At 43.8% G+C, this 24,841-nt stretch overlaps 1 protein-coding gene across 5 annotated transcripts in view; it reads right to left on the minus strand.

Moving 5' to 3' along the window:
- Window positions 1–14,668: 14,668 nt before the first annotated feature.
- CORO2B (coronin 2B) overlaps window positions 14,669–24,841 on the minus strand; it is a 129,519-nt gene continuing 119,346 nt past the window's right edge. For all 5 annotated transcript variants that reach the window (XM_044979509.1, XM_044979506.1, XM_044979510.1 and 2 more), the window contains 5 exons: window positions 22,559–22,655; window positions 20,568–20,680; window positions 18,584–18,674; window positions 17,389–17,528; window positions 14,669–16,192 (listed from right to left, as the gene is read on the minus strand). In XM_044979509.1, the coding sequence (XP_044835444.1) occupies window positions 16,061–16,192; window positions 17,389–17,528; window positions 18,584–18,674; window positions 20,568–20,680; window positions 22,559–22,655 (573 nt within the window). In that variant the 3' untranslated portion in view covers window positions 14,669–16,060. The remainder of the gene's footprint in view (window positions 16,193–17,388; window positions 17,529–18,583; window positions 18,675–20,567; window positions 20,681–22,558; window positions 22,656–24,841) is intronic.

A 24,841-nucleotide genomic window follows, 5' to 3' on the forward strand; every position in this document is an offset into this window, starting at 1 on the left:
AATCCAAGTCCAACAGAGAGAGCCTTTGGCTTTCTTCTGATTGTTTTAGTTACCGGGGCTCTACATGTCAGTTGCTAGGCCCATCTATTTAGCAACGTTGGTGTGGTTTTTGCTTGCTAATGAATGAGATGACGGTTCCTAGAGGTCATCTTTTTGATTGAAGATCCAAAGCAAAATCTTCTGGTTTTCCTCTGTTGGGAAGGGGTTCTGTACCATAGATGCATGGCATACAATGTTCATAAAAGGGATACACACAGAACGATGCAAGCTACAGAAGAGCACACGCACCCTAGTCACCTTTTAAGTTGACTATGCCAGTTGCTTTACATAAACTGCATATTTGCAGGTAGGCAACTGCACTATTTGCAGCACTTGTTTGTAAGATGTTTCTTAAAGATTCCTCCAACCAGAGCAGTTGTTAGAAGGTCTAACTAACAAAACACCAGACGCCTCCGGAGCCTTATCTCCACTACAGCTGCTGTCTCTAAAACCAGATCAAGACAGACAATCAGTGGGGATACTTGTGTCAAGTTCCCTAGTGTAGATATGGCCTTACACCAGTAAAACAGAATTTGGTCTGTTAACTTTACACCATTCTTATAAAGCTAATTGCCTTCCTCTCAGCTGTTTCATGATGGAACAGACTTGTGGGAGTTATGCAGAAGCAGAGTTTATAAAGGGCGATAGGACGTAAGTCACAGTTTTATTTGTTCCACTAGTAGTCTGTGTGCACCTACCAAACTTCGTTCTCTTGGAAAGTAAATTAATTTTTAAGAAATCATTGCAGAGGTAAGAAATTCCCAGTGATTCGTGATGCCAGAGGATGTGCATTGCATATATACACCCATAAAGTAAACACGTACTGAGGTTATTACTTGGCACATGAAGTAATGTTCCTGTGCACCAAATGTTGCATTTCCAGTTACTTGTTAAGGTCTGTTTTTAAAAAAACAAAAGCTTTCCACAACAGTGGAGGAAGGAAGGGGGACCCAACCGCTTTCTTAGTCTGGGGCTGCATCCATTAAAGTTGAAGGGTAGAAGATCTATCTGAAAAAGTATTGTGACATGTCTTGGAGTTCACTGTATTATATCTTGCAGTGTCCTTATCTTATAAAGAGACAGTAGTTTGGCCAGCGAGTGGAGCATTTGGTAGCCGCATCCTAGTGTATGATCTTGGCAAACTTAGTAAAATGTTTGTGGTGTTTTGTTTTCTGAATATTGTATATATGATTGCAGTAAATAGATTTTTACCAGACTTTGCTAGCAGGATCATTCTCACCCTCCCATCCCCAATCTCCTCCCCCTTGTTTACTATAACCGATTTCAACAGGGAAATACCATGTGTACCTGAAGTTCTACTGGTGGAAATAAGACCTGCAGTTTCATGTCACTCAGATCTTAAGTTTTTCAATTGTTGAATCTTCCTGCTAAACACTTATATTTAATGGGGCTCAATCTTGCAGTTCCTGTGAACAAGACAGAGTTCCTATTGGTTTCAGTGACTGTTGCCTAGATAGGGACTGCTGGGTCAGCTCCGTAGTTGGGACATCACTATCTTTTAACTCACCAACACTAACGCTTTCCAGATCATCAAATGAGTGTCACACGTGCATCTTCTGTCTTCAAAGAGTTTACATGGACTTGCTTTTCTTTATGTACCTCAAACATACACACTATATGGAGAATACTTCGCACTTAAGGTATGTCTACACTACCCACCGGATCGACGGCAGCGATCGAGCCAGCGGGGGTCGATTTATTGTCTAGTTTAGACACGATAAATCGATCCCTGGGTGCTCTCCCGTCGACTCCTGTACTCCAGCGCCGTGAGAGGCGGAGGTGGAGTCGACGGGGGAGCAGCCGCAGTCGACTCACCGCCGTGAAGACACCACGGTAAGTCGATATAAGTATGTCGCCTTCAGCTACGTTATTCACATAGCTGAAGTTGCATAACTTAGATCAATTCCTTCCTCCCCCCCTCCCCCTCTTCCTCCCCCCACCACCACCACAGATCAGGCCTAAGAGTAAAACTTAGCCTGCTTTTGAGACACACCTAACTAGCCAAATTCTGCCCTCGCTTTGTTCCCAGTTAGTTCTTCCAGGAAACAGAGTTTAGTCCACTAGCCCATATTCATCCCTACCCTAACTCCACAGAAGACTCGGCCTAGTTCCCTGCATACTAGTGTAAATCCACTGAAGTCACTCCCAACAGAGCTAGCTGATGATGAATGTGGCCCAATATCTTCAGTGCTTATAAACAGGCAGTCTGCTTCAGGTATTTAGGAAGTAAAGGGTGACTGACCATTGCATGTGCTGTAATTGTGTGAATTTAGCAACAGGAGCTGTGCTAATATCTAATGAGGCTCCATTCCAGTTTCTCACCCCTTTTGCAAGTAGTTATTTTCTCTCGTCCATATTTTGCAGAAGCAGACTTGTTTGGAACATAGAACAGACTCTTCAATCTCTGTGAATTGTGCATGACCATTTTTCTGCATCTCTGGGCCTTTATGCACAGCTCAGGGCCTGGGTTACTTATGTAACATTGGTCTGGTGATTTGGAGCCAGTTCTTAGGCACAGATTTTCAAATATGGGTGCCCAAAGTTAGGTTTCTAAATCCTTATTTAGGCACCCTAAGTGGCCTCATTTTCCAAGTGCTGATCATCCAGCAGCGCCTGTCTGTGCCAATGAGAGGCAGTGTGTGCTCAGGATTTTTGAAAAGTCAGGTTTTTTGTTTGGGGGCCTAATTTTTTACACTCATTGAGCAGGTTAATAAATGGCAAGTGATTTAAGAACTTCCTGTTCTGTTAACCACTTCACTCAAGCAATCTGGAATTTGGCCAGTAAGTGCTAATATAAGGCCTGGTTCTGCAGTCATGACTCAACACAACTCCCATTGAAGTCAACATCAGTGGTAGTTATGTTCCAGTAAGCCTGCATACAGGAGCACACCCTTCCACTTTGCTTAACACTTGGATCTCTCAATTCCAGGTGCCAAAGGATTTAATCACCCCAGAATTCACTGTTTTACAGGACTATTGGACTCTAAAATGTCACAACGCCCCCTACAGGTCTTACCATTGTCTGATTTGTACTTACTGCATTGCTAGATCATATTGTTATAAATGACAGGAGAGAGAATTTGGATGTATTGCTCTGCCCTTACACCTTGTGCACTAGGAGTAGATACAAGCTTGTCTAATACAAAGGATCTTGCATAAAATTAGATTGGGGATTGACTCCATCCCACTGGGTTGAACAGTCGTGGGTGACTCCTAGCACAAGTACTTATTTTGCTATGTGGGAGAACTACCCGATAGTTCTTATTCCTGATTGAACTTTGTCAAGGGTGTTCTGTTTGGCTTAAACTTCATTGCCAAAAGTAAACCTGGAAACTCTCCATATCCAGGAGTTCCTTCAGTGTTTTGCAATACAGTATTGTCTCTTACGTATTCAGCCAGGTTCTCAAAAAGCCCAGCTGTCCTTTTCGTGGGCACAATTTCCATCCACAGTGCATTTCATCCTTCTTTTGAAGAATACCTCTGCCTAATTGTGGTTGCACTTGAGGTGCTTAGAAGTGTAAGTACTCTATTTCATGCCCAGAATCATTTCTGCAACAGAAAATTCTGTCTGCAATCGCCTTCTGAAAACGTAGTCCTAACTATTGCATTAGGTGCTTGAGATTGCATCATAGCCTCCGCGTTGAATTTCCTTGTTTTTGGCAGTTAAGTCTAGTCCTTGTTTATGTAAGTTATTTTGTTAATGTTACATAAAATGAAAATCTTAACTGACTTCAATGGGTCAGTCCAACGGTCATGGAGTACAATAGAACCTCAGAGCTACGAACACCAGAGTTACGAACTCACCAGTCAGCCACATAATTCATTTGGAACTGGAAGTACACAATCAGGCAGCAGCAGAGAGATTTTTTTTTTTTAAAAAGCAAATACAGTACTGTTAAATGTAAACTAAAAAATAAAGGGAAAGCAGCATTTTTTGTTTGCATAGTAAAGTTTCAAAGCTGCATTAAGTCCAATGTTCAGTTGTAAACTTTTTTGAAAGAACCACCATAATATTTTGTTCAGAGTTACAAACAACCTCCATTCCTGAGGTGTTTGTAACTGAGGTTCTGTTGTAGATGGTAGCAGAATAGATTTTTATCATCTCTTCTAACTTGACCCAATGTCAGTGGAAAAACTATGGTCCATATCTTGCATCAGATGAGGATCTCTTTCATTGACCACTTCTTTGCAATTGCATTATTTAGTTTTATATCTCTGTCATGTGCAGTATAGCGGGGACTTTAAAAGAGTCACCCTTTCAGAATTGTCTTTTCTAAATGGATAATTGCAAAGTATATCTGCGTCCAGCCAGGAAAACAAAATAGCCATGAAAATAATTTATCTACTCTATATCAACACCTTTACGAATCTAATTCTTAAAAAAAAAAGTGCTTCAGGGTTGACTACTTATCCCAAGATTCACTGTGCTAATTAAACTGACAATTTGTAAGCCTCTGCATTAGGGTCTTCTAGTGGAATATTTTCTTGTTGGACTCGTCCATCCAGCAATACTGCTGATTAACTTTATTTTTATGAAATCCTACACTACCCAGCATTACTAGTATTTAGTTTTAGGTTATGTTGTGCATGGAAAGAAAAAAAGTCTGCAAGTCTTGACCAAGGTGATGTTGACCAAACTATGGCATGCACCAATTAAAACACAGCAATCACTACGTTTTGTGTGGTGTCTTAATAGTATAATGGCTTGGTCATTCATATTTCTGGTATCCTCCAAAGAACATTCCCTTGGTTTTTGATAATGCTTTCTTGTGGCTGAATTACTAATGCCAGAAGGAACCATTCCATCTAGTTTGACTTGCATATCACAGGCCATTAAAACTTCAGAGTTACCCCCGTATTGAGCCCAATAACTTGTTTTGGCTAAAGCCTATCTTCTATAAAGGCATCCAGTCTTGATTTGAAGACATCAACAGATGGAGAATCTACCACTTTCCCTGATAGTTTGTTCAATGGTTTGTTCAATGGTTAATCACCCTTATCGTTAACATCTTCTCTGTTTAGTGAGGTCCCAGGCCCTGAACCTGCATACACTGACAACATAGCATTTTGGCCAAAAAGTAGGAAATCTCTCTGTTTGGTTTGTGTGCAGGACAATTGTATAACCTCACATACTTGGCAAAAAAGGCATTTCTGCAGATTTGTGTCTTCTCTAAAAATAGCTGTTTTTAAATCTTGCACTTCAATAGAAATGGATCATTCTATGCCAAAACTTAGTTGCTTAAGATTTCTAAGAAGTCAGGATTGATAAGCAATTCAGTACGTGAAGACAGACAGTGGATGTTCACAGCCCACAAAATTGAGGAACAGCATTGAAAATTTTTAATATCTGAGAATCACTTAGTTATCCAATTGCATGGGTCTCGCCATCCTAATGTGTGAATGCCGAGCCATTTTTCCATCTTTATGCTGGCCACAATTTTTTAACTATTGATTTTCATGCTTACACTAGACCTATCATTTAAATAATATATTGGAGAGGTGCATCACATGAGCATTGACCTTGCAGTGTGAAGTTTGATGGGCTGGCAGTGGCCATTTCAGCACTGAGGGGGAAGACTTTAGTCAGTATTTGGACAGCACTGAATGGAGGACTGTGTAGTTTAGTCTTTGGATGCCACAAACAGTAAAGGACAGCCCAATCCCTGAAGAGCTTACAATTCTGCATCTTAGATTGGATTTCTGATTGAACACAACCCTTTCTAAAGCAGGTTTATTCCAATATTTACTGGTGGCCAGAGACTCTTGCCTCTCCCCGAGCACCTAAACACACCAAGCTGTGGAAGCCAAAGACGATAGCTAGCTATCGGTGTCAGCTGCTGTGGTTCAATACCAGCTGTTTAACTGTAAAGGTTGAAGCAGAAATGGTACTAACAACTGTAGTGGCTGATGCACGGTGGGTGATTCCAGCAGCCCCTTCTCGCAGATGATTTTGCGCTGAGACATGGAAGCAAGGCTCTGAGTGTGTAAAGTTGCTGCTATTTCATGGCAGTTCTGAAAAGGATCACTCCTAGCTCTGATATCCTGGCCCCATTCCAGCTCGGGAGCTTACATTCTGCCTGTACAAATGGCCTCTGAAATGTCAGTTGGAAACAGTACTCTTCCTGCTTCCCACCCAGGACAGTGGTGGGGCTTTTCTGGTGGGGCTGTTGAACATTTCCCTGCTAATAGTGGGCAGAGCAATCGTGTGTAGATAGTTTCATTTGCCAAGGCCCTTGGCTTCGAGCTGAAAGTCATTCTAACACAGGAGGACTCTTATTATTATTCATAAGAACTGTTTGAAAGAAAGGGGGATGGATATCTTATAGCAACTGTAAATGGATAACATTTCTTTTTTTTTTTTAATAGCGTGTTTTAGATGAGGGTAGCAGAGACCCAACCCTCTCCATCTAATATCAGAAGACACCAGTTAGTGCGCATTGAGCTGTTAAAAAGAGTATCAGCAACCTTTAGTACAATAATGTTTGTAGTCAACAAGCTACAACTCTGCCCTTTTTGCTAGTGAACTTGAAGATTGTTTTCCTCTCTCTCCTCCTCCCAATAAGTCCCTGTTGTTTTTCTAATAGTATTTTGACTACTGTTGTATTTAGTTTGGCATTTATTGCTTTCCCCTAAAATGTTTAGACAAAACACTTCTTGTTACAGGAAAAGTAACAGCAGTTTTATTGATTCTTTGTTTTTATTCCTTATATTGCCAGGCCAATAAAAAACTGATAATGAATTTTTGGCAACATGTACAATTTATGATTTTTATTTTCCATTATACTTAGCCATACTGGAGTATATAAATAACAGAGAGGTAGTGCCCTTCAACCACACTAGCTTACTCAACTGAGCAGTGTCAGTTGATAGAAAACCCCTAAACGATGCACCCAGGAGTCAAACAATTGCATATCCAACTATTCTGCAGCCACTACTTTTACCATGTCTTTTTAAGAAGGAAGTACATTTTTGACCTAAGAACATAAGAAGGACCATTGGCCTGACCAAATATGACCAATCTAACCCAGTATCCTGTCTCCTGATAGTAGCCAGTGCCAGATGCTTCAGAGGGAATGAACCAAGCAGGGCAATTTATCGAGTGATCCATTGCCTGTTGTCCAGTCTCAGCTTCTGGCAGTCAGTCACAGACAGAGCATGGGATTGCATCCCCAACCCTCTTGGCTAATAGCCATTGGTGGACTTATCCTCCAGGGACTTCTCATTCTTTTTTTGAACCCAGTTATACTTTTGGCCTTCACAATGGCGTGAGTTCTCAGGTTGACTGTGTGTTGTGTGAAAAAGTACTTCTGGATATTTGTTTTAAACCTTCTGCATAGTAATTTCATTAGGTGACCCCTGGTTCTTACATTATGTGAAGAGGTAACCACCACTTTTTCTCCAGGCCATTCATGACTTTATGCCCTTCTGCTATATCCCTCTAAGCTGACCAGTCCCAGTCATCTTAATCTCTCCTCATATAGAAACTGTTCCATCCCCCCATCACTTTTGTTGCCCTTCTCTGTACTTCCAATTCTAACATTTTTTTGAGATAAGGCGACCAGAACTGCACTTCATATTCAACATTTCATTCTTTATTCCTATTGAATGGCCTCTGGCATGTATGGAGAGCATCAGGAGCTGAATGGAACATCTAGGTTGATACTGGCTAAGTTCACCAGCTGGATATTTCTGGCATAACAATCTGTTCCAATGGCAAGGTTAGTGTTGGCACATAGGTGGTCATAATTAAAGCTTTCATGCTAGAACCTTAATGGGGAGATGCACAAAGACAAAGTTAGGTGCCCAACTCCCATTGACTTTCAGTGGTACTTGGTCACAAAACTCTCCTCTGTACCTTTGAAAGTCTCACTACTAGATATTTGGGGAAGGTTACACTTGGTGTATTTGCTTTGTTCTCACTGTAGACTCAAAGCCAACAGTGAATCACCTTAGACTTGCGACAGCTCATCTAATAGAAATTGTTTCTGTGGTTGGTTCCCCTCACTGTTAGACAGGAGGGCTGTATTTCTAATTTGAATTTATCTAGCTCCAGCTTTCAGACACTGGATTTTGTTGTGTGTTTGTCTGCTAGATTTGGGAGCCCTCTACTATCGGAAATCTTCTTTCCAAGTAGGTATTAGCAGCCAGGATGGGTAAGGAATGGTGTCCCTAGCCTCTGTTTGTCAGAGGGTAGAGATGGATGGCAGGAGAGAGATCACTTGAGCATTACCTGTTATGTTCACTTTCTCTGGGGCGCCTGACATTGGCCACTGTCGGCAGACAGGATACTGGGCTGGATGGACCTTTGGTCTGACCCAGAATGGTGGTTCTTATGTATTTATAGGATGCTGCAAAATACAGGAGGGGAAAAAATTGGGAGGAGTCCTGAGCTCTTCATGTCTGGGCTTTCCCATGCCTGGAGGTTTTACTGTCCCAGCTCTACGTAATTTCCAGAGTCACCCTGCAGCCACGCTTTCAACAGTTACGGGTGCATTTTTCTCTGAAACTTGATTTTGTCCAGTCTGATCAAGTGCTCAAAAATGGGAACTTCCACTTTAAATAGAATATGGGGGACAATGAAGAGGTTTTAAGAAAAGTGCGGGAAATCTGAATTGTTTGAGAGATGGAGATTTGGGGGGGGGGGGTGGAAAGTTTGTTAGTTAAACATTTGGCATCCCAAGAAGGGTTTGGCTTAGAAATTTCAAAGGTAGTTTAGCAGGATTTATATTTTGCAAGTTATTTATTGCCAAATTAGGGGCTACAGAGCATAGCTTGTCCTCTGACAAATCTTTAAGTTTCTCTATAGGTCTAAGCAACACATGCAGTCTGAATAGTTGGACTAACTTTGGAAACTCTTCCCAAGGGCTGGCGGACTGCCTGTTTAGATATGCATGAGAAGCAGCACAGCTACTAGACAATCTTATATGCTGTGTAGCTTGGTGTTTGGGTACAAAACTCTGATACCAGAGTCTGTCTTCAAGTCCCTTGCAAAACCAGAGTTTGGACTTTGGTCCTGCAGCCATGGATAGCTTTAAAGAATATGTGCAGTAGCTGCCAGAGGAGGGTCTATGTATCTGAACAGTATTTACAGGGTTTACTATGAATACGAGAGCATAGAGGCTTAACACAGGAAAAAATGAAGATAAAGCTTCCAATGGCACACAGGGGCAAAGCTGTTGGGATGATGGGCAGGGGGCTGAATGGCTTTTTGCTGGGTAGATAGAGCGGGAGAGAGAATGTCATTGGCAAAGAGACTAACTTAGTCCTAGACTCAAATCCCCAAACTCAGATTGTGTCTTGAATCCCAGCAGGGTAGGGATTGTCTAATTTCAGCACACTGGGGAGAATATAAATATTTAGTAATTGGACATGAGGAAGGCCCAAGGGTTGAGGAAACTGACAGTAGGACAACCCTCTACCCACCTCAACAGCTGTCCCAGCTCCCAAACCCTCTCCCCTAGTTCCCATAGATCCCTCTTGTGCTGCCATATCCTTGATACTGTCTTCCACTTCCAAGCAGAATAGATCCCTTGATGGCTTAGATCCTTATAGTTTAGCATCAGACGATGAAACCTTGCAGATTTATGCCGGGAGAGTGCTTGCAAGTCCTAGCCTTTACTTTGGTGCTTGATACAAAAAACCCGCGGAATCAATAGTGCCCTGCTGTTATTTCCTACTGACCCTTTTCTCACTGCCATGGTCCACAACACTTGCCTCCTCCATGTGGATGTCTTATACAGGAGGGCCTGCCTGCCTGCATGCCTGCCCAGAGAAAAAGAAGCTTCAGTTCTCTTGTGCGAGAAAACCATTCCTGCCTTTTACTAAGAAGAGGATCTTCAGTGATCTGGGTGTTTTCCTCCTTATTCCACAGCCCATTCTTCTTGGAATAAGACTTTTCCCTGTGGTGACTCACCGCTACAAATATCCTTTTCCCCATGTAAAATCCAGGATCTTTTCCCTGCTGTTATAATCTCAGGGTAGGATCTATCAGCTCCTCAACTCTCAAAGTTTCATACAAAACTTCACCGCCCCTGCTGCTTGTTCCAGTATTTTCAGCTGCCTGCTTTGCTGCAAGGAAGATCTATTCAGGCATGTTCCATGTGAGCAGACACCCTTGTGCAAAGGGAGGCCATCCAAACATACGTTAATCCATTTTAACTCCCTTAATTGGTGCTTTGGGCTCAAAACTTACCTTTGGTCACGACTAAGTGAAAGTCAGTTTGGGGGCATTTTCTGAATCCATGTATTCATTATTATGCTCATCACACACCTTGCCACCATAGATTCTGGGATGCATTAACAGGTGTGTTGTGAGCAAGACACGAGAAGTCATTCTTCCGCTCTACTCTGCGCTGGTTAGGCCTCAACTGGAGTATTGTATCCGGTTCTGGGCACCACATTTCAAGAAAGTTGTGGAGAAATTGGAGAGGGTCCAGAGAAGAGCAACAAGAATGATTAAAGGTCTAGAGAACATGACCTATGAACGAAGGCTGAAAGAACTGGGTTTGTTTAGGTTGGAAAAGAGAAGACTGAGAGGGGACATGATAGCAGTTTTCAGGTATCTAAAAGGGTGTCATGAGGAGGAGGGAGAAAACTTGTTCATCTTAGCCTCTAAGGATAGAACAAGAAGCAATGGCCTTAAACTGCAGCAAGGGAGGTTTAGGTTGGACATTAGGAAAAAGTTCCTAACTGTCAGGGTGGTTAAACACTGGAATAAATTGCCTAGGGAGGTTGTGGAATCTCCATCTCTGGAGATATTTAAGAGCAGGTTAGATAAATGTCTATCAGGGATGGTCTAGACAGTATTTGGTCCTGCCATGAGGGCAGGGGACTGGACTCGATGGCCTCTCGAGGTCCCTTCCAGTCCTAGAATCTATGGATTTTTGCTAATGAGTCTGAGAATAGGAGTAAAAAGCTAGTTGCAAATGTTGACTGAATGACACTCAGACCTTGTCCAGCATTATACCTCGCTCTACCCCCACTATTAATCTCACTTCCTTGAACACACATTTGCTCCCAACCGAAACTATTCTATCAGTGCCTTAGATCTCTAGCAGCTCTGGTTACAGCTGTTGTCTTGGTTATATAAGAGAAAAAGGCAGGTAATCCAGTGTACTTGATTCCGGGGTTATCAGTGAAGCTTGCTTTGTTTCAAGCATTTACATTCGTAATATGTAAAATAGAAATGAAAATAAATTACACAGTATTCCTATGGGATTCATAAGTCAATGGTGAAATATAGTAGACTGAATAAAGATTTGCTAAAGCAGAATGGATATAGTGTACAGACTGCCACCTGCTGGGCAATTTCTGATTTAAAAAAAACCCCACAGGTGGAAGAACTTTCTAGTCCTGCACGTTTACAAAACCTACATCTAGGCCTGCAAGTCATGAAAAACATAAATCCTGCACATATACATAATTGTAAAAAGCTCCTGGATTACAAAGCCCATCTCCAGCTAGTCTCACTAATAACATAATGGTTGCAAAACAAAAGTATTTGTGCTGATGTTGGCAGAAATGCTAATCAACTCATTAATCATCAGTGAAACACCGGCCATAATTGGGCTGAATACATGTTGATGCAAGAGGCTTTGGAGAAGAGCTCTCTCATCTTACACATGAGAATTTAAAAAAAAAAAATTTGCATAAGACTAATATTGAGACATAAATAACTGCTAAAAAGATAAAGGAGAATTTCCATGCTGTAGAAAGTTTTATACATAGTTAAGAAATCAAGAAAAACCAGAAGTTATTCAAGTGATTTAAGACTTGGTTAAGCAAGATTTTTTCCTTCAAAAGCTTGGTATCTAGGCCCTAGTGGGTCGTGAAGTGAAATAAGTATAAATGTGCCTTCAGTCATTTCCATTGGAAGGGACTCATCAGTTATTTTTAAAGCACTGCAGGTGGATGTGGCATTGTACTAGAGCGGCTCTAAAACCAAGAAAACCAGGAAAAAATTCAAAGTTGTTTCCATTTCAGGAGTTTCAAAATGGATCCATTCCCCTTTTTATTTTTTTAACTGAAGTTGTTTTCAAACTTCTGTTTGCCAAAAACCCACTCTTCAGATGAAAATGCCGTGTCCAATAAATACAAAACTGATAACCATTGTTGGGAAAAAAGATTAAAAACCAGGAAACTTCAATTTTTTTTTTAATTTACCAATAGTTTCCATGGGGGGAGGGGGGAGGCTATTTTTCAACAATAGCAAAAATAAATAAAAGCTGAAGACTAGGACCAGCTCTGCATTTTACCAACAAGCTAGCAAGTCACAGTGTAAATCACGGCAAAGGGTGACACTGGTTGGGGAAGGGACTTAACATGCCTGCCTCCATTGACTGATTGAAAGAGCGGAGCCCCTGCGGTGGGTGCGTTCTGCAGAGGAGTGTTTTGCGTTAGGTAAGTTTCTGCACAGCGTGAGGGAGCAGAGGCCAGCAGGCGGGTGGGAGTGGTGAGCCAGAGGTCAGCGGGAAGGGGCGACTAGATGGAATTGAGGGATTTAAAACCGCAGGACAGCGACTGCGTAGGCCCCTGGAGCAGGGAGGGCGGCAGAGTTGACTAGGGGGCATAGGAGACCAGCCCGACGCATCAGGGAAGCAGGAGAAGCGAGGTCTTACCCAAACCGCCATAATTCCGGAGCAGCCCGAGCGCCGCAGATTCTCACCGGCGCAGTAAGTTGCTTTTCTCCGACCGTTTTAGTCAGGTTTGGTCTGCAGTTGCCTCAGCACTTCACCCCTTTGTCCTCTGCCTTCACCTTCTGCCCAGCAGTACAGAGGTGGGCCCCCTCCCCACCCCCCATGGGGCCTCCCCATCCCCCCATTTCTTGCTTTCTGCTCCTGCGAAGAGGGACAGGCAAAGGCTTCCCCCCACCCCCAGTGGCCCAGGCCATGGGCAAAGACTCCCCCCACCCCCTCACCATGGGGCCTGGGGTTTTTGGCAGGCAGACATTCACCACCCCCGCTTACCTGCCCCAGACCAGTCGCGACGGTGAGGGAGGGGGCCAGACCCCAAGCACAGGAGAGGCAACCCTGCTAGCCCCCATGTCCCAAACAATCACTTACCAGGCTGGGTTGGAGGCTTAGCACAGGCCCATGGGAGACTGTCAGGCAGCCGAAACACGCAGGTCAGCTGAAGGTGGAGGAGCAGGTCCCTTTCCTTTCCCAGGGTGCGTGGCCGGTACAAGCTGCAAGCGACCTTGCAGGAGAGTGTGGGGCTTTGATAGCAGGGCCATCTTCTTCCCTGGGAATGGAGGGGGAGGCCCCCAGGCATGTATTAATGGTGCGGAGGCCTCGGTCTTTCTGCTCCACAATAGCCTCTCCCACAAGCTTCAAAATCCAACCTGAACGCAGCTCTGCGCCGGAGGGGAAAAGCTGAGGCAACTCCCACCTCTCAGCCCCCAGAATCAGAGAGATGTGTTAAATGTCCCGAATTAAACAACGTCCCTCCAGGGCCTGCAGCAACACCAAGCCAGGGGCAAGCCTAGGCAGAGGGTAATAAAATGCAATTGGCCTGGCCCTAAAGGTCAAGAGTGGACAAGTTCTGCAGCCAGTGTGTTTGCTTCCATCTCTGCTAGCAGTAGCCTCAGCACCACTGGCCTGGTGAACATGGGTTGGCTCTGGCCCTAGGTAAACCAGCAAATAGCAGCTCAGGCCAGACCCACCCCCCAGACTCATTACACATTCAGCTGTCCTGAACACTTGCCTCAGCCTTTGTGGTTTGAGCCCCTCCTGGGGGTTGCATAATCTGGAGCACCTTGGAATGCTGTTGGCTCCTTGGAGTCATTTATTCTGACTGCTTAAATAAGCACGTAGTTAAGGAGAGGATGCACCAATGGAGTAAATTTAAAAAAAAAAGGTGCAGGTGGACTCAGAGGGGCTTTGGAAGCTAAGTAGCATTAGGCAGCCATTTCATGAAGGAAGGATGTGCTGCGGAGTATGCAATCAATTGGTAGACCCAGCTGCCAAATGGTAAGTCAGTTTGCTTGGGAAAGACTCAGGTTCTCTCTCAATGCCTTATAAGGCCCTAATTTGGCAAGTGGCCTCAAGCTGGTCTTCTATTAGCTGGACACAGTTTTGCAGGCACTTTATCAGCTGCTCATCCAGTTAACAGGGGCAGCTACTTAGACACATCACTTGTATAAAGTTAGCAACAGGTGTAAGATATTAACTGTCTCCTCAGTGGCTCTCCAGAGGGCAGGTTCATTGGATTTAAATATAATTCTGATAGTCATTGAATCCCTTCTTTGTGGTGAACAACATGGGGAATTAGGTGCTTAACTGCCTTGGGTGCTGTTGAAAATTCTCCAGCTTCATCTTTTCAGTAGGGTTCCAGAGGCAGTACAGTTCTGGGGAGAAAGTCTTAAGTTCTTATTAAACTTCTCTGGTTAGGCTGCATGAGTTAGCAAACCCTCAGTTCCCTGCAGCTGCATGCCCAGGGGTAGTTCCTGAAAGCTTATTTCATGCCTGTCTCCTGCAGCATGATATTCAATAGCATACCTGGATTTTGCTCCTCTAAACCTGACTCATTCTAAATTTTGAAAGAGCTAGTTGCTCGCGCCAGACATCTTGTTGCTACAAATGAAAACTCAAAGGAGACTTTGCCACTCACAAGGTTTGGTATCTTGAAAACATTTTATTTCATCACTTTTGTGGTAACATAAATAATAGCGAATGACAGCACTTTTAATGTAAGGGGGGGGAAAGCATTAGGTGCAGAGCACAATGTAAAGTAACAGGGAAAAAACTTGTTGCACTGATACTGCTAGGGATAGTCCTACTTGATTTAAGTGAAAATATATATAGATAAACTAGCAGTATTTTGGTGTCTTTCCCTGTATTATGGGCCTAATTCACAAAAATGTCATTGTGTACATATATTGTGTATATATAATTTATTGTGCAGCTTAAACCCTCTGCAGTTCTATCAGTGGGAACAGATATGCAGAAGAACAGACACACAGATGACATACCCAGAGTTCCTAGACATCAAACGTCTTTGAATCAGGGTTCCACAGGAGAGGTTACCACTAACTTGGCAACATTTACTATTGAACAAGAGGGTGTTCTAAGACAGTTGTGGGAAGAGAGCAATGGCAGGTTCCTTTGCTGCTTGCCATTTGCATACCGTTACGGCAGTGTTATCACCACTATGTTTCCAGGAGGAAGTAGGACTCTAAGGTCCCTATTAGCAGATCAGGGAAGATAGACCCACTACATTTAGGAAACATAGGATTGTTTTAAAAAACAAACAAACCGTATATACAACCAGCCCCCATCCTGCTAAGGAGAGTGACTGGTTTCCATACAGATAAACTTAAGAGAGTGACAAATTAAGGAGTGCAGCAATTGACCAAGGGACTTGAACGTTTGACCATCAGGCCAATTTCTAAAACACTGACTTCAAATTTTGCCACCTTTCCCCAGAAAAGGAAACTTTTGCAACAAGTGCCAGGGCAAAGGGCAGGTTTTCCTGAATCTCCTTTAAACAAAGGCCAGGGCAAGAGGATTTGGAGAGAACATTTGTGAATTAAGCCCTATATTTTAGGTTATAGTTAAATGAATTAAAATTCCAGTTTTGTAGGCTGTGTGCATTCTTTGTCAGGCTTTGCATAGGAAAAAGTTAATAGCAATAAACCATATTGCTTTCTTAAGGGCACCCTGTATTCTCTTTTCATTCTCTCTCCATTTCAAGTTAAATTTAAGTTGTGCCCTATTGGTTAGTTCCGTAGTCTTTAGATATAGAGAATAAATTGCTCTTCTACTTACTCCATGAAAAATGCTGGGATATAAATACATACCCAGCTTCCTTTCATGCAGTTATTTTCAGTTATAGTGTACAGGTCTTTCGTTTTAGCGCTAGATAAGACTACAAGGACATATTTCCAGTTAGCATGGCAGGTCATTTGACTTCTGGCTCATATTCTGTGTAAGTGGATACAGTAAAATAAAAGAGCAAATATAAACAAAGAAAGTTTATTTATAAAATGTCCCTTGAGGTTAATTTAATTATTCTTCGGGCTGTTACGTAAGTTTTTCAACTCCAGCTGTAGTTGTCGAATTCTTATGTCTTTCTGTGAAAGCTCATCTTTCAACCGTCGGATCTCGTCTTGTTGTCGAAAGAACATTCTGAGGAGCTTAAGAGAAAGAAAAAAAATTGTTGTACAACATTGTGTTAACATTTATAATATCTGCTTTCCCCGATGGCTTCATGCCTTTCCTGCCAACTGTCAGAGAACCTGCTTTCGATTCATGTCATTACACTGTTCCTTTTGAAACATCAGTTTACCTGCAATACTCCTTTGATTTTCCCTATCCATTTTCATGGTAACTCAGTTAATTCACATCGTATGGCTCATGTGCTCAGTTTGTGAGAAGAAATTCAATATTGGATTCAGTGTAAATGTTTCCCCGCAGTCTTTAAGTGTAGCACAGAGAGCAATCATTTATTAAAAACTGTTAGGAAATTAATCCAGTTAATTTTGTATGCTCTCCGCTTAAACCTCAGCAAAGTCCTGTGGGTTGAAGTCTGATCCAGGGAAACACAAACGTGGATTTTCACGGCTTGGGAACAAAAGTAGAGATGCACAAATTGGTGTGTTTATATGCTCCAATCTTGGATGTGTGCAGTTGCTCTCTGTCAGAGACAGTCATGACCTCATCTATGGTCATGTGCCCTATATTGATAACAGATGGAGATTTTTATTTAGTTAAGTTGCTAGGAGTCTGGTTTCAGAGAAGGAGGGTCAGAGTTCAGTCCCCACTGTTGGTGTGAAGTTCCAGGTGGCTATGATGTGCATCTTAATAACAACCCTACAGTTCCTAGATTATTACAAACTTGTTACAAAACTGCTTATAAGTTACACCATCTACATGGAAAATACAGTGAAAGCCACTAATGCCAGAAACTAGGATGGCACATGGAAGCCAAGCGTGCAGAAGGGACACCGGAACAGTTCAATGCACTCTGTGGTCAAGGGAGGCTAGGAGTGGCGACAATTATGACAATTGGGGTAAATGCAGTCTCTGCTATTTCTATTGAAATTAATGGGAATATGTAGATTGTAAACTCTCTGGAGCAGGACCGTCATCTTGTTCAGTGCTTGTCCTGGTCCTCGAGCGGGTCAGCTAGGTGTTACTGCAATATAGAATTACATCTGCAGCATAAAATCAGGCCTCTGTGGTATTCAGTAGGATCAGAAAATTCAGCAGACCTTACCAGCTGTTTTCTTACTATGTCCAAGAAAGGTTTTGCATGGCATAAACTTGAAGCACATGGCTGAGATCTAAGAGGTTGGCCATTCAAAGCCATAAATCAACACACATTGCTTACCTCATTCTCTGTCCTGGGGGGCACATTTTCTAACAAATCTATTCCATTGACGACAACACTTTTTTTCTCTCTTATTGGTGCCTTAAAGACAACTTTGGATGCCTTCTTATAGCCCTCCTTCAGAGACATCAGTACGGGATCTACGTGAGACGGTAAAATAAAGGAGGGTGTTAGCACTTGCTCTGTTACACTGCATGTGTATATATCCCTCCCCTATTGTCCTACCTTAACATTCATTACCTGTCAGCTGCTACAACAATGTGTTTTCATGGTGACTGGACTGGACAGGCTCTGGACTGACAGTCGGGAGACCTGGTTCTAATCCAGCTCTTCTACTGACCAGCTGTGCCACCTTGGCAAGTCACTGCCCCTGGCCCCGTACCTCTTTCCCTTCCCATCCTTTCTCTTGTCTAAATAGACTCTCAACTTTTTGGAACATGAACTGTCTCACTATGGTCTTGTCCAGACTAGAAAAAAAGCCATGGTTGGTTGTTTTTTTTAATCGGGTTAGCGAAGAAGATTTCAAGTGTCAGAGGGGGAGCCGGGTTAGTCTGGATCTGTAAAAAGCGACAGTGTGTCCTGTGGCACCTTATAGACTAACGGACGTATTGGAGCAGGAGCTTTCGTGGGTGAACACCAGCATGTGTGTGACGAAGTGGGTATTCACCCATGAAAGCTCATGCTCCAATACGTCTGTTAGTCTATAAGGTGCCACAGGACTCTTTGCTAAAAAGATTTGAAACACCACTTGGTAAAGCAGTGCTAAAGAGACCAGCACCTGGGGCAGACACAGCCTAAGTGGTGTTAACTAGCTTGAATCTCTCTCTCTTGCTCACACACTTTTCCCATGCTCACACAAGGCCTATATTTTCAGTTGGAGCAACTAGGCACTACTTTAACACAAATACACTTACTTATAGATGGAGCTCAAAAACATTCAACGGCCTCCTTATCCTTCTACCCCCCCACCCTCCCTCCACACAGCTTACTAGCTCTAAAATGGTTCCTGTGGGTTTATGTACACTAAGTACCTAGGCACCCACCATCCCATCAGCTGGTGGTCAATGTAAAGTATGGAAAGTGCCCAAGGATGAGTATGGATTTAGACACATTTCACGGTGAGGCTCAGAGATCAGTTCTGTTTACATTTCCAATAGAAATGCAGTAGATGCTCATGCAGGGTTCATTCTTTTACCTCTGTTCATTCCACTCAGCCATTCGTCTGGTGTCAGGGCTGGTTCTATACCTGGAGTCATCGGGTAAATATCCTCTTGGTATGTTTCTGACTGGAAGCGAGGAAGAAGAAGACAGCCGCTCTTTAAAAACATTTGTTCCCAATTGTAACTATGCGCTGCAAAGTGCCATAAGCAACAGTTTTCTTACAACCCCGGCCAACAGTAATGTAGCCATTCAATAGCATCCCAGGAAAAATACTTAACTGCCTTTTCACCATTAAACTTTAAATGGGGAATAAAGAGTCCGAGCCCCTGCCTATTAAATTCATGTTCTGAAAGAAAATTATACTCCAGCAGTACTAAGCATTTGAGCTGTAGACAGACTAATAAATACACACTTCTACCCTGATATAACGCTGTCCTCAGGAGCCAAAAAAATCTTACCGCGTTATAGGTGAAACCGCGTTATATCGAACTTGCTTTGATCCGCCAGAGTGCGCAGCCCCCCGGAGCGCTGCTTTACCACGTTATATTTGAATTTGTGTTATATCGGGTCACGTTATATTGGGGTAGAGGTGTATTATCCAGCTGAACTGGGAGGCTTTGGAAGAGCATCGTCTCTGCCCTGTTGGAGAGGGTGCTCCCTGCTGCTGCACAGACCGTTCAGGGAACGCTAAGTGCACAAAGCATATGGTTACATATTGTAGTTCCCATTTCAAAGCATGAGCCAGTTAAGTCAAGGAGCACCCACTCTGGCCACATACGGCGTACAGAAGAACAGCCCAGGGAAAACACCAAGGAAAGTTGTCCACACGGGTAATTTCCCTTTCCCCTCTTCTCCACATTTCTGCTTGCTGGAGATTAGCAAATTCAGAGCAATGAGGATGAAGCTCTATTGAGTCACCTCTGTTTGGAAAGATACTGACTCAATCCTAAACCTGAACATGGCTCCTTGCTTTGTTTCAGATTTCATACAGCTGGACAAAGCAGGCAAAGCCAGCACTGAATACTGCTCCCAACACACGGAGATGTGATCTGTACTTGGGATGGATCTCTAAACCTAGATGTGGGACAGACCTTTGTCACACACTTCAGAAGACCCAGTTAATTTCACACAAAATAATGGCAGCAGAAGTTAGAAAAAATGCTGGCGTCAGCTCTTTAAAGAACTTTCCATAAGCACAGAGTTCAGACTTAGCATTGCTGTACGTTAGAAAAGCAGTTTTTAGCCAAGATGTGAGTTTGGATCTAAAATGTGTAATTGATATAAATGAGAGGTCACAGAGAGATCTACCCATCAAAGACAACAGATGTTATCCACAGCCAGCGGCGGCTCCAGGCACCAGCGCTCCAAGCGCGTGCCTGGGGCAGCAAGCCGCGGGGGGCACCCTGCCAGTCCCTGCGAGGGCGGCAGTCAGGCAGCCTCTGGCGGCTTGCCTGCGGGAGGTCCGCTGGTCCCACAGATTTGGCAGCAATTCGGCGGCGGGCACGCCGAAGCCGCGGGACCGGCGGACCTCCCATGCTTGGGGCAGCAAAAAAGCTAGAGCCGCCCCTGTCCACAGCCAGAAAAAAACAAACCCACGATGTTTGATATGCAAGTCAGGAAAATGTCTAGCATGGTCAGAGTACAGTATGTAAGATGTGTGGTTGTTGTGGACAGTGATATAAACCATCAGGGGCTTAATTCACTAGATACAGTTTGCCAAGGTCCTTTTGACATTTACTGTATTTCATCCAAATGATTCTGCTCTGTGCAAGTCAGAGCAGGATTCCTAGTGTGGTCTCAAAAGGTAAAAGTTTAGTGACTGAGTATCCCAGCTCCTTCCCTGTGCATCATTTTAATAGAGAATACGGCAGTCTTTGACGTACCCGAGTAACAGAAATAGAATTCCCCTGGCACACCAAGTGTTTCCAACTCTGTGCTTTGAACGTGTTGGGCAGAGATAACGCATCAGAGCATTTGAGTTCCGTACGGGAGTGGGAACAGTGGTGACATGTACTCACCCTCCTTGGCACGATCATAGAGATTGGCTCAATCAGACCCTTTAAGGTAACCAGTTTATAGAATCTGAACACCTCACATGCAGACACATCCAGCCCGTGCTTTGGCATCACACCTATTAGAGAGTTCACATGTAAGCAAGGGTCTTTCTTTCCTTTTGTGCCGACAAAGCATTGAAATATTCAAAAGCTCCTGCTCTACAAATTGGTCCGTGAGAAAGGAACCAATCTTACTAGCCTCGTGCTAGCTGGTTTAGGATATGGTAGCAGTATGCATGTCGAGCATATGTAGATCCACTTAGACATCATGTTGATGGGAAAAGTTCTGACAGCGTAGCTACCGTAAATCGTGAGCGCTTTACAAGTCGAGAAAAGCAGTCAGTGTGTTCCGCAAGAATGGGATTCTCTCTTTTGCTTAAACACAAACCTAAGTGAGAAGGTGTGCCTTGTAACTCCCTAATGGATACCAGCCTACCACTGCTACCGGCTGCATGGAGTTACTTCTTTAGCTCGAGTAGCAGCGGCTCGTGCTTTGGTGCTCTCGGTCCTATCACTGCAGATGACTCGTGGGGGGTGCGATATGTGTATAAGACAGAGGAAGAAATACAGGACCCAATTCTGTGAGGTGGTGACGTCAGTGCAAGTTGAGGGCATGCTGCATCTTTCCCAATCAGGCCCAGGGTATGTATATACCTTGCAGAAGCTGCAGCTGCAGCCAGCAAGTGGGGGGGAGACTAGAAAGTGTTACCCCGGGGTAGGAAAGCTTTGCCAGACAAGTACAGAAACCACCATGCAAGCGCTGCCTACTGGAGCCTGCAGGCAGCACTGGGGCAAGGGCCAGAGATTTGTTTCGTGATCGTGTCCAGAGTTCAGGGTATTGACACAGCACTGAACTGAGCTGCGAAGCAGAGCAACCTCCTTTAATATCACGTCCCTCTGCGCCATCGACTTTCCCTGAGATTGCAGGCCTGCACCAGGACCAAAGAGCGGATTCCAAATCTGCAGCTGAGCTGCTCACGTCTGGCCCTGCCCTCTTGGGGCTGTGGGACACCACAGAACTGGGGAGCTGGGCCTTCTGCCTAATTCTCCAGGGCGTGCTCGGTCTGTGTCCTGCCCGTGGGGCCATGCGAGGAGGGAAATGCTTCCTTCCCTGCAACCCTCCCCACCTGGGCCTTCCTATCCACCTGCAGCCTGGAATTTGAATAGCCCATTTCTTCTCCCTCTGACCCTCTATATCCATTGGGGGAGCCCCATGCCACAAGCAACCCTACCCACACCCCCGGGGGGCCAGCCATGAGGGAAACCTGCCCACTCCAAGAGCCCAAATGGGACCTGCCCCCCATGCCACCAACCAGAGCTGATCCTGTCCTCACCCGGCCAGCCACCCCACAGCCAGAATCCACCAGTCACCCCTGCCGCTGCTGGAGAACTGCTTCCAGGTAGGGAAGCCACATGCAGGGGCCTCTGGAGGTGCTGGGAAGGAGAGGAGAGTGGTGCAGATGTGCAGATCAGAGCCCTGTGCTGGCAAAGAGGGGCAGGGAATGGGTCAGATGGATTTTGCAGTAGGGTGGGAAGGGAAGAGCATTTTACCCAGGGAACGTCCCATGTATCACTGGCTCAGGTCACTTGTTAAAGTTTAGGCAGCCGGTCACTACCCGTCAGGTGAAACGGCACATGCATTTTCTTGGAATTGGGCCCTCAGTAAGATACATCAGAGTCACACTGCGCCATTACCCAGGAAGAAATACACAAAAATTTTAAATGCCACATAAAGAACACTGGAATTCTGAATTAATTTTCCAGCAAGTCATCAGCTACCTAATGACACAGAACCTATTTGAACAGCGAGAGTCAGCACAGTGCAGAGAGCACGGGAGGTTATTATGCAAAATACATTTATCAGCAAAATGTAATTATACTATTTCAGTCTGCTGTGGGTTTTTTTTAATATTAATGTTCAAAGAGGCAGCCGACTAACATGCCAAAGCTCTTACCCAGTCCTTTCTGTGGGGCAGGAGAGCGAAACTCCATGAGATAATTCAGAAAGGGCTTTTCTGTGCTGATTTCATAGTATCGGATGTTCCCGTCGCCCTGAGGCAGGGGGGATAAAGGCAGATCAGTTTAACATTCAGGGTAAAAGCTGTGGGTTAATAAAAAGCTGTGTAAAAAGAACATCATGTGCATCACTGCCAAGTTCTAGGTTAAATATACAGACACGACAATGCTAGTTAGCCATTGTAGAACACAGTCTAAAACCAAACCTACAGCATTGCATATACTGCGTCTGGGTTCTTGGAGTAGTAGCAGTAGAAGCAACAGATGCGGTCTCTTTAATGGCGTTTGGGGAAGAAGACTCACAAGACGACTAGCAATTTTATCCCCGTAACTCCCATTTCTCCCTCACACTTTACGGAATTAGTTTTTCTACCCTTGGGTTAAAGAACATAGAACATAAGAATGGCAAGACTGGGTCCGAGCAAAGATCCATCTAGCCCAATATCCTGTCTTTCGACAGTGGCCAGTACCAGCTGTTTCAGAGGGAATGAACAGAAAATCAAGTGATCACCGAGTGATCCTTCCCCTGTCACCCATTCCCAGCTTCTGGCAAACAGAGGCTTGGGACACCATCCCTGCCCATCCTGGCTAATAGCCATTGATGAACCTATCCTCCAGGAACATATCTAGTTCTTTTTTGAACCCTGTTACAGTCTTGGTCTTCACAACATCCTCTGGCAAAGAATTCCATATCATATACGAGTTGCATATCTAATCTAGTTCTCTCACAATGGAAGGAGGATAAAGTACTAAAAAATGTACCAGGACGTTGTGTTGCCCAGGAATGCTAAAGGAAATATTCCAGTACAGAAATAAACTAATTTTAGAACGAAGCTAAAATCAGTGGAGCTGCACTGAATGGGCAGGGCTGCGTTGCACTAAATTTATGCTAATAGATTCATAGATTCCAAGGCCAGAAGGAATCACTGTGATCATCTAGTCTGAGCTCCTGCATAACAGACTATAGAATTCTCCCAAAATACTTCCTTTTGAACTACAGCATATCTTAAAAAAATCGGACATTGATTTAAAAATTGTCAGTGACGGAGAATCCACCACGACCCTTGGTGCATTGGTCTAACAGTTAATTACCCTCATTGTTAAAAATGTATGTCTTACTTCCAATCTGAATTTATCTAGTTTCAGCTTCCAGCCCTTGGTTCATGTTATACTTTTCTCTGCTAGACTGAAGAGCCCGTTATCAAATATCTGGTCCCTCACCAAAGGCTCTTAAGCAAAGTAAACAGTCATGGGATAGGAGGGAAGGTCCTCTCATGGATCGGTAACTGGTTAAAAGACAGGAAACAAACGGTAGAAATAAATGTCAGTTTTCAGAATGGAGAGAGGTAAATAGTTGTACTGGGCCCAGTCCTACTTAACATATTCATAAATGATCTGGAAAAAGGAGTAAACAGTGAGGTGGCAAAATTTGCAGATGATACAAAACAACTCAAGATAGTTAAGTCCCAGGCAGACTGCGAAGAGCTACAAAAGGATCTCTCAGAACTGGCTGACTGAGCAACAAAATGGCAGATGAAATTCAATGTTGATAAATGCAAAGTAATGCACATTGGAAAACATAATCCCAACGATACATATAAAATGATGGAGTCTAAATTAGCTGTTACCACTCAAGAAAGAGATCTTGGAGTCATTGTGGATAGTTCTCTGAAAACATCCACTCAATGTGCAGCAGCAGTCAAAAAAAGCGAACAGAATGTTGGGAATCATTAAGAAAGGGATAGATAATAAAACAGAAAATATCATATTGTCTCTATGGTACGCCCACATCCTGAATACTACGTGCAGATGTGGTCGCCCCCTCTCAAAAAAGATATACTGGAACTGGAAAAGGTTCAGAAAAGGGCAACAAAAATGATTAGGGGTATGGAACAGCTTCCGTATGAGGAGTGATTAATAAGACCGGGACTTTTCAGCTTGGAAAATAGATGACTAAGGGGAGATATGATAGAGCTCTATAAAATCATGACTGGTGTGGAGAAAGTAAATAAGGAAGTGTTATTTACTCCTCCTCATAACACAAGAACTAGGATGAAATTAATAGGCAGCACACAATGCACTGTCAACCTGGGGAACTCCTTGACAGAGGATGTTGTGAAGGCCAAGACTATAACAGGGTTCAAAAAGAAGTAGATAAATTCATGGAGGATAGGTCCATCAATGGCTATTAGCCAGGATGGGCAGAGATGGTGTCCCTAGCC

Source organism: Mauremys mutica, chromosome 11, assembly GCF_020497125.1.
Source record: "Mauremys mutica isolate MM-2020 ecotype Southern chromosome 11, ASM2049712v1, whole genome shotgun sequence".
Lineage (NCBI taxonomy): Eukaryota > Metazoa > Chordata > Testudines > Geoemydidae > Mauremys > Mauremys mutica.